This window comes from Plecotus auritus, assembly GCF_963455305.1.
Source record: "Plecotus auritus genome assembly, chromosome: 13".
Classification (NCBI taxonomy): Eukaryota; Metazoa; Chordata; class Mammalia; order Chiroptera; family Vespertilionidae; genus Plecotus; species Plecotus auritus.
In genome coordinates, this window is record NC_137779.1 from 15,566,711 (window position 1) to 15,581,310 (window position 14,600).

Genomic DNA, 14,600 nt, shown 5'->3' on the forward strand with positions numbered 1-14,600 from the left:
TCACTCAGCCCTTCCTGCCTAGCGGGGACCCCTGGGATGGGAATGGAGGGCAAGTGGCTCCCAGTCGGTTGTGAACAACTCAGGGAGGCAGGAGTGGCTCCTGGTGGCCACCCCTCTGTGCCTTGGCCTGGACCCCAATGTACTTAAAAGAGCCAGACACCAATGTGTGCACTTCCAGTGAGTGATGTGAGCACAGGGCACTGAGGCCATGCAAGGAGCCCCCTCACCTGGGTGGCCCGAGCATTTGGAGCCTGAACAGAGTCCAGAGGGCTCAGCGATGTGGCCTGGAAGCCATGGGTCTCTCAAGATGGCACAGGCCCTGTCTGGCCGACTCAGGGTCCCCTCTTGCAGGGTCCTGGGTCACTCTCACTGCAGCAGCCCTGCACCCAGTGGAGAGCGGTAGGTGAGGGGCTCAGGCCTGCGTTAGGCTGTGGAGCAGGCTAGGGCTCCAAGCTGCTGCCTGGGCTAGGTGAAGGGAGGCGTGTAGCTGAGACGCTATGGGACAAGCCACCCCAGGGTCCTCAGGGGCTAGCTCGAACCTGAAGCTGTAGGCTCAGACATCCTGAACCACAGGCACCGCCTGATGTGGACCTGTTTCTCATGGGGCAACTCTGCCTGCAAGGGCCCTTGGCTCAGCAAGGTGGGCACTTCTTGAGCCAGGCCACCCCGTCCCCCCACCTCCCCGTCATGTTAAAGCATGGCTGAAGCACGCATGGGAGTGGGTGCTCCCCACTACTGCCAAGAAAAGCTGGGCATCTTGGCCGGGCTGTGAGATGCTGGGGAGATACCAGCAGCCTGTGGTTTGGAGGGGACCGCAGCCAAGCATCTTGGCCACCTCCCCTGAGCTGATGTCCCCTTCTGCACCCCTGCAGTCAGTCCCCTCCTCCGGCAAGGCCCACCCCTCCCTTGCCTTGTCTATTTCAGTTTCCATTCAATCCTCAAAAACTGCTTGTCACCCTTTTCTGTATACCTCCCTCCCGAGGGGCCATGGGACCGTAGGGGACAGCACCTCAGCGGATAGAAAAGGAAGAGGAGTGGGGCCGCTGGAGGTGCCTCACCCAGCTTCCGAGCTAAGGGTGAGGCCGGGAGGGGGTGGCTTGGCCCCTCAGTGCAGCCCCTCTCCCTCCCATGTGGTTGTGCAATCTGAGCCACAAGCAGAAGTGTGCAGGAATCACCCAGGGTAATTGTAGGTTACACCAAACAATCTGAGGAATTAAAATCATATTTTCATTGCACCATAAAAACATGCAAAGGCGGCGGGAAGGCGGCCCTCAGGCCAGGTGGAGAGCACCTGGCCTGTGGCGCTCTGGCCCCTCCCTCATCCCTAGGAGGAGGGGACAGGGTAGGGGTGGGCCTAGAGAGGGGCCTCAGGCCATACTGTGAGCCTGGAGCCAAGCGGCATGCTAGACAGATGACACTGCTCAGTGCTCTTATTGAGACCCACGTGCAGAGTGAGCCCTGACTCAGGGAAGCAGCTGTCAGAACACCCTGCCCAGCTGGGACCCCAGAATCTGGTCCCCAGGCCCCACAGAGCAGTGTGTACATGTGGGAGTCCAGGTTACTGGGCACCATGGCAGCAATTGCATACTGACACAGCGTGTGGCTCAAAGGTGGCTCCGGCGATGGTGGTCGCCAAGGCCAGGCCCTTTGTGGCAGGCTTTCAGCTGGGCCAGGCCCCTACCACCATTTACCAAAAAGATGTGAACCCCATGCAGGGGAGCCAGCGGGCCTGTGGAGCTTTGGGGCCACACAGGCAGCACCCCCACGAGCTGTCCCGAGCCCCGCAGGACTGGACAGTGAGGCTGGCGGTGCCCAGCACCAAGGGTGCATTGCTCACTTCTAGGTGATGGCACAGGCCAGACAGCACAGAGTGGGCATTACAGACATGGCAGGTGCAAGGTTAGTACTGCGGAAAGGGGCGTGCAGAGAAAACCACCGGGGGGGGGGGGGGGGGTAGGCACGTGGGAGCACCCTGGCAGCCAGTGGTGGCGATCCTGACCCTCGCCCCAGAGGGGCGCCCAGTGTGCACGAGGGCTCCCACTCAGGCAGCATCATTTCCATCATAACCAAAAGCAACAAGGCCATTTCAGGTTCCTCATTTGCCCCAAGGCAGAGACCGATCCGGCTCAAGGAATCTGAAGCCCCTGCCTAGAGGGCCCCTCCTGCTGCCCTGGCAGCCCGTGTTAGCTGACCTCTGCAGACCTCGCCTTTGCCTCCACGACAGGGGCACACCTCCTCCCCGTGGAGAGGCGGCCCTCGCAGGATCCAGCACGGGGCGCGCCGCCAGCCGTGCGTTAAATGGGACACGGCTGATCTCGCGCTGCACTTGTCGAGAGGGCCCGGCCCAGCCCAGCACTTGGCATCTTAATTGGGCGTCTGAGAGCTCCTGCACACGCTTCACACAGAGCCGAGGCTCCCGTAGGCCCATTAAGGTGCAAAGACATTCCTTTGTTTGCTGACAAGCAGGGTCCCATCCAAGGCTCCCGGGCCGGCAGACTAAGTGATGTTTTCTTAAGAAAGACATGAGATTAACCGCCACTAAAGCCCCAGCACAATGCCAGGCCCTGCCCGGCACTGTCAGCCTATCTCTCTGCGGTGACTGACAGGCACCATCAAGCCTCAATGTGCAGGATTAGCCGGAGCACAGCACACAAGCTGACTTGGAGGCCACCATGAAAACTAATGAGGTGCCTGACATTCAGGGGACAGAGAGCCTCCAACCCCTGCCCGCTCCTGTCGCTGGGTCACACTGCGGGCAAGATGCTCACCTACCGGGAACTCAGAGTACCTGTGAGCATAGAGGGTCCCGGGAGGGGTTCCCCGAGATCTGTGCGGGGAGGAAGGGTCAGGGTCTTCCGAGGCACTGATGCTAGGAACGCAGGGATGCTATCCAGCTCCCGTTGCAGAACAATCTGGAAGCAGTTCCCAAATGATGAAGGGAGGTGATGCGGGTGTGTGTGTGTGAAAGGCTGGTGGGGGCACCTCAGGGGCACCACAGGCAGGGCACACTTCAGGAAAACACCCTCTTTATTTGCACTCCAGAAATACCAGGGGGGCTCAGACGTGGGCAGCCCACGGGGTGGGTTTCTGCACAGGTCGTCATCATCTGGCATCGGGGGCCTGGCAGGGCCGGCCCGGGCAGGAGGGGCAACAGGGCAGGTGTGGGGGCTGACGTCCCACGGGAGCCATCCCTGCAGGGCACACGGGCAGTCCATCCAGACATGCCGCCCACGCCAGATACCTCCGGGGCTCTCCAGGCTGGGCTGAGGGTCACCTGGCTGGGCCTTCAGTGTCCTGCCAAAGATGGGGCGTCAGCATGAGATGGCCACACCATCCCCGCATACCCGTGGCCACAACTCTTGTGCCCCCATGCAGGGACCCTCTCAGGGCAGATGGACCCCCGGGATGAGTCACAGGGAGCACTGTACTGTGAAAAATACTTTGCGATGACAAAATTTTTATCATCTTTTAGGTGTGACACTCAGATAAGAGTTTCCTCAGGATGCCCTGTGTTTGTCTATATTGAAGGCAGCCCTGACGAGGGCACCCTGGTGGAGCAGGTGCCCACGGTGCCCCTGGAGAGGCCCTGAGCCACTGCACAGCCCCTCAGGCTGAGGCCGGAGGATGTTGGGTCTGAGACATGAAAGGCTCTGACCACAGGCAGCCCTTTGGCAGGGGTCAGGGAGGGTCTTGCTAATGTCTTCCTCCTCAGAAGAGGGTCGGAGGCAACAATGTAGCTAGAGGCTTCCTAGAGGCTTCCTGCCGCTGCTGGCCCAGCCTGGCTTTGCAAAGCTCTAGCAGAAGCAGCTGTGCGGCAGCAGCTGTGCGCAAGGCAGCATCTCCACCTTCTGGGCGAGAGAGAAACGAGCGGGTGCTGCTCTGCACGGAGCAGGACGGGAGGGGGAGGCCCGCTCCTCCCACCCAGCGGTCCACTGAGCTCAGCCTGGGGGCGCTTTCCGCACCCAGTGTCCCACCTGGCACAGGCCACCTGAGATGGGTGTGAGCCCAGCCTCGAGACATTTCCTGCCTGTGGGAGCAGCGGCAGCCAGGCCAGGGTCTGGGGCATCCTGGGGAGGTGGGGCCCTCAGTGGCCTCCTTTCCCATCCTTGTTTCTTTGGTTACTATGGCCTGGGCCCAGGGCTCCCTGTGAGGTGGCACAGCAGGTACAGCCTGCCAGGCACCCGGAGGGCAGCTCACAGTGGCACCCTCCCCCCTTCTGTCACTGCTCTATCCTTATGTGAAGCCCGACCCACACGTACCTGGATCCAAAGCCCCAAAGGGCCTGGCTGTGGGGGCAGCAGGTGTGCCGTGTGCCCTGGGCTTGGCAGGGATGGCGGCTTAACCTCAGCAGCCAGTCACGGTGGAGTCCAAGCCGGAGCGCTTGGTGATACGCAGTTTGGTCACCTCCTCGGCACAAGTAGGGTGGATGCCCACGGTCCGCATCACCTGCGCATAGGAGGCCCCACACCTACACACAGGGGGAGGGGCCGTGAGGCAGTGCAGGGAGACGTGTTCATGTTACCCTGTCCCCGGGAAGGTGGCACACAGGAGGGCACCTCGGAAGTCTTGGGTCTTCTCACCCCCTCCCAACCCTGGCCCTCACCCTCTCGCCTCCAGCCAGCCGCCAGACACACCTGCCAACAACAGTTGGACCCATCCCATCTCCCTCCCAGAAAATGCCTGCATTGGCCAAGGGACTCCACCTCAAGCCCACCTCCCACCCGACCTTCCCTCACTTGCTCCAGCCTGGGCCCCTGCTGCTCCCAGCCCACCAGACACAGCTCTACTTGGACTGTGGCTCCACCTGGTCCTGCTGTGGGCCCACTTCCTCAGTCTGCCTGAGCCCACTTTTTACTACCGCAGCCTGCACCTGCCCAGCTCCCTGCCCAGCCCGCTCTTCTGCTCAGCACCCAGCACTTATCACCCAAGTGCAGCCTGCACGCTCAGCAACCACCCCTCCCCACGCACTGTGCACTCCTTGGCACGTTGTGTGTGGGCACCCCACAGGGCACTCCCATCGCACAGCTCCTCTTAGGTCTGTGCACACGCGTGCTGGAATGGCTATCTAGTGGGAAGAGTCCTGCCAGCCGGTGTGTTCATTTCAGATGTGGACAGAGGGCCTTCCTCCCGACTGACTGAAACATCACTCTCATGGCTCCACTGACCTGCTCAAAGCTTCAGCGTCTCCACTGGGCGGACGCTGGCAAAGGATCTGCTGGACACCCTCCCCGACCGAAAGGGTTTCTTGGTGTTTCAATTACATCTTAAAATCCTGATTGAGACACATCAGCTCTCTACTTATTTTTATGTTCTCTTCCTCTGAATTGCCTATTCATGTTCTCTATTGGATTCGTCCGATAATTACTGTTGATTTCTAAGAGTTCTTCGCATATGAAAGAAACCAGCTCTTTGCAGTTGCATTATTAAAAAGGCTGCCGCATTTTAAAGAGTCTCCAGAAATTGTTCCAGCTGAGTGACAGTCCTGGCAAAAGCATCCACATGCCGGAGCATGGAGATCACTTCGTGGGAGAGCCGTGGCTCTCCGTGTCCCAGCGGCCACAGAGATCTGGGCTGGAGCTGTGGAGCCGGCCTGCCAGCACTCACACAGGTCAGGGGCTGGGTTCCAGGGGGCACCCTCAGCTGTTCTCCTGTGCCCAGGGTAGACTGCCCTCCCCACAATGGGCTCTGGCAAGGCTCAGCAGAGCCTTGTACCAGGCTCATGGGCCTCCTTCCAGTGGTCACTCTATGTAAGATGAATCCCGTGATTAAGGACCACAGACACATGTTCCAAGTATGTTAGTCCAGTCTTGGACCCAGCCCTGCCCACCCTCCTCTCCTCCAAGGCCCAGCTCCCCTTCCCCTCCAGGGAGAACCTGACCCCACAACCCAGTGATCACCTGGACGTGTGTGGGAAGGGCTAGGAGGGCAATGGTAGGCCTGAGGCTCGCTGCCCTGTGACGGGTGCCCCATCTGAGGGCCCATGCGGAGGCTGAGGTGTCCCTGGGACGTCTGGACTAGACCCTTGCCTTTGTAGCCCTCCATCATCAGGTTTTCTGGGTATTGACCCTGCTCCTTGAACCTCCGTGGAGATCCAGGAGGCACATGTCTTCCTTTATGAGTCCAGCCCCTCCCCCCTCCTCCCACCGCCACTCCACCCCCCCGGGGCCTCTGGCAGGCCCACACCCAGCTGCCCAACCTCCTCACTGCCCTAGACAACCCACTCATACCCAGAACCTCTGTCAGCAAAGGCTCCAGGCAGGGGCCCCACAGTGCACAGCCTGTGCCCAAGATCCAGAGAGTGGCTGGGGCTCCAGCAGATGGGTGCCTGCCCAGGGGGGCTGGCGCTCACAGTACACCTGGGGCTGAGACCTTGCTCATGACCACCTGGGTGCTGGGCCCCATGAACAAGGGCCCCAATCCTGCTCATTCTGAGTTAGAGAAGACCCCAAGAGTGACCCACCCCCGCCCCAAGGGCCAGCCAAGGACATGATGCTCTCCTCTTGCTCCCCAAGTGGCCTGGCCATACACACTCAGTGTGGCCAGCTTAACAGGGTTTGGCTGGAGAAGAAAGCTGCCTCTTGTCTGGCTGAACCTGCCCCATCGGAGGAGACGTTCTGCTGAAAACACAGACAACCCTACATAAAAGCAACGTCAACGCAGCGGACGTTCACTGTAGTGCTGCCAACATTCAGAGGGACACCCGTCTGAGCATCGAGTAACAGCCGCATTCTTCCGGACTTACTTGATCCCCAGAGCAAATCCTTGAGTAACTTCACCTGCGTTGGGGCCCAGGAAGTGCAGGCCCAGCACCAGCTTTGGGGGCTTCCGCAGGCACACCATCTGAAAGCCACACTGTCAGCTGCCATCTGCTGGAGGTGGGACCCTGGGGCTGCATGTGGGCCACCCCCCAGTGTATGTGTGGCCGTGGGGGGCTCCCCCACCCCCAGGGCCCACTCTTTCCCTCTCTCTCACCCCCTGGCATGCCCCGACCTGGCCCCCGAGGACACTCACCTTTATGTAACACTGGGACGCGTCCCGTTCAGCCACTGTGAACTCCAGTGGCTTATAATAGGCATGATAAACCTGGGCGACAAGATACCGATTCCTGGAGTCAAGCCCCCTGGACACCTTCCAGCTCTGACAGGCTGTGTGAACACAGCAGGGGCTCGGGATCTCCCACTTGGTTGTGGTCTGGGGCCAGGACATGGCTGGCTGGCCTTAAAGAGCACCCTCTCTCCCTCACACAGGCAGTCTATGGCCAGAGCCACACTGCAGGGCAGGCCTCTCCTATTCAGGCCGAGGTCCCCATGAACCACAGCAGCAGAGCAGGCGCCAGGTTAGTGCCACCCGATGTGACTGGTCACTGAGCCCAAAGCTCAGCACAGGGCATGGGAACCACCCAGGAGGGCAGTCTGAGTGGACGCTGCAGAGTGACTGGGTGACTGAGGCAGTGGGAGACAGGAGTGGGTTAGCGGGTGGCCATCTGGCCTCCCTCAGGCACCCTGGGGCTTGGTGGGCCCTCACTGAGCAGGGAGGAGGGGGCAGGCGCAGGGGCCCCCCAGCCCACACCGGAGCTGTCGGACAAAGGCTTTCAGCACCCGAGAAGGGACCGACAGCGCGTTCAGGGCTGCGGCCGAGTAAAAAATGAGCAGGGCCCTCACATGTGTTGCACAGCCATTATTAATTAATGGAGCTTCAGAGAATATTGTTCTAACTAAGACAGAATTGTAAAAAAAACAAACAAAGGGTATTTGGCCATTCAACATTGTGAAACATAAAACAACATTATAAAATGCCATGAACATATGTCCCAGTGTACTTGCGATGAATCAAACAAAAATAGCAAATAAAGTGCTGAGGGGAAGGTCGGCCTGTCAAGCCTGGCATGTTGATGGAGGGGACTGGGGCGCTGGGGCAAGGGGCAGGCCCTGGAGTCCAGTGACTTATTCCCAGAGGGCACCAAGCCCTGCTGTGGTGGCCACATGGGGTCTGGTTTCTAATCGGTCCACCTGCAGGCTGCTGCAGCAAGAGGAAGCCACACTGAAGGCTTCCAGCATCCAAAGTGTCCCCACGTCCTGCCAGGCTGCCTGGGCATGCGCAGTGCCACCCCCAGGCACAGCTGGTCTGTCGGAGCAGACCCCAGAAGCAGCCTTGTCTGATGAAAGCCCTGCCTCTGGGATGAGAGGCCGAGTCTGGGCTGTCAGGGGCCTGCGGGGACTAGGGGGGTCTCGTAAGAGGAGCAGAGGCAGAAGCTGGCATGGGGCTGGGTGGTGTGAGGGGTCACAGACTGCAGGAACCACAGGGGAGTTGGGGAGTTGCATGAAGTCGAGGTACCTGGGGGCAGGGCCAGGTTGGGGCAAGAGAATAGGGGACAAGGGTTAGAGGTCAGAATGCAGGAGAAGCCTTTCGAGGTCTAGGGAGACATGTGCCCCTGTGAGGTGGCCACACCCCAAATGCTCCCGAGGCCACCCTCTAACACTCCCATTCACATGTCCCTTCCAGCCACATCACAGCCTCACAGGCCTGGTTCTGGGCCCCATGCCCCGCCCTGCTCCTGCCCTCAAAGATGCAGTCCTGGGATGCAGGAAAGCCAGAACTCTTGCTCGCCTGCTGGGCCTCTCAGGGAGGGGGTGTCAGAGGGCATGAGTGCCACATAGGTGTCACGTCCCTTCTGCTCGGGGCCCTGACTTACCTCCACGTGCTCCTCTCCATGGCGTGCCACAGCCGCCTCCTCGGACAGCCCCACACAGCCATATTCCAGCGGGGTGAACACTGTCGTGGGGACCTGGAAAGAAGGTTCTGAGTCAGGCACACCGCTGGGGACCCAAGATTGAAGATTCTCACCGGGCCAAGTCACCAGACATGCTGGCTGGCAGGCCACAAGCAGTGGGCAGACTCACTCACTTATTCCTGGGCCCCACCCACAGAGCTAAACTTCACACGTGTATGCACACACACACATACACATGCAGACATGCACCCACCCACTGATGTACACACACCCACACACGTGCACATGCAGATGTGTACATATACACCCATAGTATGCATGCACATATGCAAAGACATGCACAAAATGCAGATATGTGTACACACAGACGTGCATGTACTCACACCACACACCCACATGCACATACACAGATGTGTAAATACATGCACCTCCACATACAGACACGCACACATACCCTCACACTTCAGACTGAAGCTAGCCTGTGAAGAGCAGTGAGCACTCACATTGTCATAGTCCATCAGGTCTGAGGACTGGCCGCAGAGCCTCTGGGCCAGGAGCCTCCCTGCCATGATAGCTGTGGGTGTCAGCTCAGGCCGCCCCTGACGAGGAGGGAGAAGAGTGGAATTAGTTCGGCATGTCTTGTAAGGGAGTCTGTGCCATCCCTCCATTGCCCTCCACCTCCCTAGTGAGGTGTCTCCCTTTCAGAAACTCCCAAACGCTGTTTGCTGCTGGGCCTCTGCAGTGGGACAGCAGGCCCTCCACAAGTCTGTGGTTCTCTCCTCACTCCCTCTGTCCTGCTCTGGGTGATCACACCTTCCCCGGCAGAGCGGTGAGCTTCTAATGAGCCTGCCAGGCTCCCTGCACCCCTTCTTCATGTCAGTGACCTTGCAGAGCTGAGCCCACAACAAAGCTCAAAAGAGATCCTGCTGCCACTCAGCCATTCAATGAACTGGGATTCTGGCTAAACCGGGCCCTGGAAGCATTCTGTGTGCTCCTGACACAGCTCATCACAGCCCATTACAAACCCAAAATGAAAATGCCGCTCTCCTGGGGTCCCCTCTGTCCCGGTGTGTGTCCTGCGGGGGGGAGTGGGGGACACAGCCCCCAGCGTTCCTGCACGGGTAGGCCTGGGACAGGCTGCCAATCATCCCTGCAGCAGCAGGAAATGCAGATGTTGTTTGACATTCCAGAAATGAATGGAGATCCACAGAGATAACTCAGGAGAGAGGCTGTGCATTCCACTGAGCCTGGCGAGTTGCGGAAACCTCCAGGCGCACGCGCACAATATCGCACTCAACAATGGCTCCCCCGCCCCGCAACCCGGACCATTGTGGTGTTAACCCTTGTGCCTGCTCAGAATGACCTTTCCAAGTAAGCGAATTTAGTATCTGAATAAATAATGCCTTGTGTGTGCCGTATGTTCCTGGCCACATGGTCTAACACAGCGGTCGCTAACCGGTGGTCCACGAACCACTGGTGGTCCATGAGGTCCGAAAGGTTGGTGACTGCTGGTCTAAAATATTAACAGTTTCTGCCGTGTTAGCACAAGCCTTGCAGCTGATGGAACTCCAACTCACTCAGTTCCTGGGGTGCGTAGAGAGCGCGTCCTATTCGAACTGGGCTCTCTCCCAAGACCATGATGCTATCTTAGGGCACAGCTCACAGGATGGACACCAGCAGCGAATGCCACTTCCAGGCCATCAGAGATCACACTGAGCAACTGCTGCTGGCTACACAGTTGGGTCCACGGGACACTTGAGGACATGTACAGCCACTCACTTCCGTTCACACAACAGGACGATTAGATGGTCAAAGGTGACCTGGAGGAGAACTGACCAGAGCTCTGGCCACACGCCCCAGCTGAGCTGTCCCCAGCGTCCTATGCCAGATGGGAAAACTGGCCCTTCAGGAACAACAGGAAGGCCCAGCCTTGCATGTACCTGCTCTGGCCTGTCTCCATGTGTCCAAGCTCTCCCGAAGGCCCCCAAATATCATGACCATAGCAGAGGCTGGCAGGTGACGCTGCAGGAAGGATGGTCCTATAGAATCAGTGACAACTGCCTCTCAGCTCCAGGATGCCCCACCTAGGGATCCACTCACCTTAGATACTGGCTCCCCCACCCTTAGGCATTTCCCAAAGTGGGTTCCCTGGTGTACCTTGGCACAAGCATCCTCATTCAGCTCCCCTGTGCCTTTTCTAGCTCTTTTCCAGCCCAGGCTTCCCTCACTCTTCCCGCCCCCCCCCCCCCCACCCCGCCGCCTTAGGTCTCTCCTGACCCCCAGTAACTAAGCATCTTCTGAATATGAAATAGTTTACTCATGTATTTGTCACCTGTGACCACTACCAGAATGTTACCTCTTTGAGGCCTGGGATTTTATCTGTTCCTGCAGTGGCCCCAGAACCCAGAAAAGTGCTTGGTACCAGAACAGTGGGCACTCAGTCAATACACGATGAATGAATGTAAATTAGCATATCATTGTGGGTTTAATAGGTCCCCCCTCCCCCGCCCCAATTCACCTCTGCCTGGAGCCTCAGAATGTGGCCTTATTTGGAAATAGAGGTCTTTGCAAATAGGATTAAGGTAAGGATGGAGATGAGGTCATACTGGATTAGGGTGGGCTCTAAATCCAATGAGAGGGTCCTGCCAAGAGATGAACAAGAGCACAGCCACCTGGAGGAGACGGTCACATAAGACAGAGATTGCAGAGCTGCAGCTCCAAGCCTGGACTGTCTGGGCCATCAGATGCTAGAAGGGGCAAGAAAGGTCCTTCCCCTAGAGGCTTCAGAGGGGGGACTTCAGACCTCCAGGCTCCAGAATTAGAGAAAGTAAACTTCCATCGTTCTAAGCCACCCAGTTTGCGTGATTTGTGATGGCAGCCCTGGGAAACTAACATACGTGTCAATGATGCCAGCAGGTCTCAAGGCCAGGAGGCTGCTGGGGTCAGGGTGCCTGATGCCCCTCTCAGCCCCTTTGACCAGGGACTCTCCTGAACCACTTCCTCTATATGTGCTGCACACATGTGGGGCAGGCTGACGGCTCCTGAGGCTTTTGGGGGAGCAGGGGCCCCACAACTGACCAGTTGTAGGTCTTGCCAGGAGCCTGTGAAGGGGACAGGGCTTCCACCAGGGACTCGCAGGTGGTGTGCGCCCTCCTTTCCAGAGGAGGGAACGGGCAGGCCTGAGTGGGGCTGGGTCCACACACTGTCAGGCTCCAGTGCCCCCAGGCCCTGCCCATCTGCCAGCCCAGGGAGAGTACTGACCCGCCCAGCGATCAGCGCGTGAACTGAGGCAAGGAGGTCAGACCCAGTGCTCTGGGGCCAACATGGCAGCATTTCCAGGGCCTGCACCTGCCACCTGCGGGGAGGTTGAGGCGGCCATGGCAGTGAACAGGCGCCGTTGCCTCAGAGCTGACGCAGAGGTTTGCAATAGGAATCTGCTAACGGTGCTCTAAGTCAGTGGTTCTCAACCTTTCTAATGCCGCGACCCTTTAATACAGTTCCTCATGTTGTGGTGACCCCCAACCATAAAATTATTTTTGTTGCCACTTCATAACTATAATTTTGCAACTGTTATGAATCGTAATGTAAATATCTGTGTTTTCCGATGGTCTTAGGCGACTCTGCTAGCAGTTCTCAACCTGTGGGTCGCTGCTGTAGAGCCTAAGACCATCGGAAAACACAGATATTTACAATACGATTCATAACAGTTGCAAAATTATAGTTATGAAGTAGCAACAAAAATAATTTTATGGTTGGGGGTCACCACAACATGAGGAACTGTATTAAAGGGTCGCAGAATTAGAAAGGTTGAGAACCACTGCTCTAAGCCATTTGTAAGCCGTCCCCACCTGCCCTCCACGGCAAGGAAGAGCATTCGAGAGAGCAGAGGCTGATGCCCGATTCCTTCCAGAACTCAAGTCTAATGGCACCTGGGACTTGGCCCAGAGCCTCTGTCAGCCATGTGTTTCCCCACGGCCTGGCCAGGGTAGGTGGCCAGGGGAGGGGGGAGGGGGTCAGGCATCGGGCACTAGCCATACCTCCGCTGTGTCTCCAATGGCATAGATATGGGGGACGGAGGTGGCTTCCCGGGCATCAACCAGGATCTTCTTACTCTCAGGGTTGGTGTTCACTCCAGCCTTCTCCAAATTCAGATTTCTGGTTTCTGGAACTCGCCCTGAAGGAAAGAAAGAGCAGTTTATTTACCGCAGTTTTCTTTAGCAGTTCTGACCAAGATCCCTTGGTTTATTTGAAACACTTCTCAGACTGCCTACTTTAGAATTGGTAAAACATCAAACACAAACATCGTCAGGGGACTCCTGGCCTCCACGGGCCTCAAACACACAAACACACACACACACACACACACACACACACACACACACCCCTTACATTTGCACAAAGAATCAATGAAAGGATGAGGCAGGACCAGCAGAAACAGTGGGCCTCAGAAAGGGAGGAAGCAGGGGGAAGGGACAGAGACAGGAATAGGACTTCTCTAAAACATCCTGTGATACAATTTTGTTTTCTTAATCATCTATATGATTACATATTAAAAAATAAATTTAAATTAAAAATGGGGAAAATCCCCATGACCTATAAATAACCTGAAACAAAGGGGCCTGAGTGTGTATGCAGCTGGTAACAGAGCAATAGAAAGATGGTTTGTTCAAGAACTGAAGGAACCAACATTTTAACTGAATATCCTCAGAGGGTTATGTCCTAACAATAAAGCTGCAAATAGATCTTGTGTGTCACAGAGAACAGTTAAAACCTCATGAAGTTAACTTTGAAATTCATTATTTTTTTTTAGTATAAAGTTCCTGGTCCTTACCACAGAAAGGTCTAGAAGCAGTGATGACCCAAAGGCGATGTGCATCGAGCCTGTGATCACTAAACCCCTCCGCCACGAAGGGGCTGTGATCCTGGCATAGCCCACTCCAGGCCTGGGTGCCTTGGACATGGCAGAGCAGCCACAGACATGATGTGACAGGGCCATGCAGCTGTTAAAGACATCACGCCCCCCGGGGAAGACATGGACTATACATACCCAGGCCCCTCACAGAAGCTGTGGCTCCTGTCCTGCACGTGCATTTTCCACTGAGGTCTCTATGGAGCCCATCTGTGGGCCTCAGGTGAGCTGACGGCCTCGTGAGTCCCCATATGGCTCTTCCCGGGGCGTAGTGACCTCCCTTCCACTCTCTGTGACCCCAGGGCTCCCCAAGCTCCTCCTGATGGGTCATACTGGGGCAAGGACAGCACTTCATGGTGATTTTATGCTTCTGTCCTGCCATCAGACTGAGTGGATAAGCTGTGGCCTTGTGTCCCAGGTGCCACAGGAAGGGGAGCCAACCCTGAGCAAGCAGCAAGAATGCACAAACTCACACACTGCTCAGGGTCTCAGGACAGGCCCCACAGCCCCTCTAGGGGGCTAGAAGGCGGTTCTTGCAGCAGCTCTATGCTGCAGACATCAGCTCCCCCACTTCTGTGTGTCATGACCTGCCCAGCAGGCAGCCCCAGCTTTGAGACCCCCAAAGGTGAGGGCAGACCTGGGCCAAGGGGCAGAGCACACCACATCCACCTTGGTGCGGTCAGCTTGGTTAATCCTGCTCTTGGGTGCAGAGGCCAGGAGGGGCAGGGGACAGTGGTCCCTGGGGTGCTGGCGCAGCTGCCTCCCTGCCAGGCTCCACATGCTACAGCCTGGGTGTCATCACAGCTGAGCTGTCAGCACGGGTCCCTTTTTCCCCTCTAGTCGATGTGGCCTCACTGAGCAGGAAGTGGCAAAGGCAGCTCTTCCTGCCCGACCCTTAGAAGGTAGTGGGCAGCTCATGGCCCCCAGAGGCTCAGGATGATCCCCTAATGACAAAAATTA

At 57.5% G+C, this 14,600-nt stretch overlaps 1 protein-coding gene across 3 annotated transcripts in view; it reads right to left on the reverse strand.

Annotated features, from left to right (window-relative positions):
* Positions 1-3,005: 3,005 nt before the first annotated feature.
* The window catches only part of TXNRD2 (thioredoxin reductase 2), a gene marked incomplete at its 5' end in the record, with an annotated part of 48,277 nt that continues 36,682 nt past the window's right edge, over positions 3,006-14,600 (reverse strand). For 2 of the 3 annotated variants that reach the window (XM_080650165.1, XM_080650163.1), the window contains 7 exons: positions 3,012-3,294; positions 4,260-4,468; positions 6,743-6,840; positions 7,012-7,083; positions 8,693-8,785; positions 9,235-9,330; positions 12,769-12,905. In XM_080650165.1, the coding sequence (XP_080506291.1) occupies positions 4,345-4,468; positions 6,743-6,840; positions 7,012-7,083; positions 8,693-8,785; positions 9,235-9,330; positions 12,769-12,905 (620 nt within the window). In that variant the 3' untranslated portion in view covers positions 3,012-3,294; positions 4,260-4,344. Of the gene's footprint in view, positions 3,295-4,259; positions 4,469-6,742; positions 6,841-7,011; positions 7,084-8,692; positions 8,786-9,234; positions 9,331-12,768; positions 12,906-14,600 lie in introns of all 3 variants that reach the window. The other variant, XM_080650164.1, reaches the window with a different exon arrangement.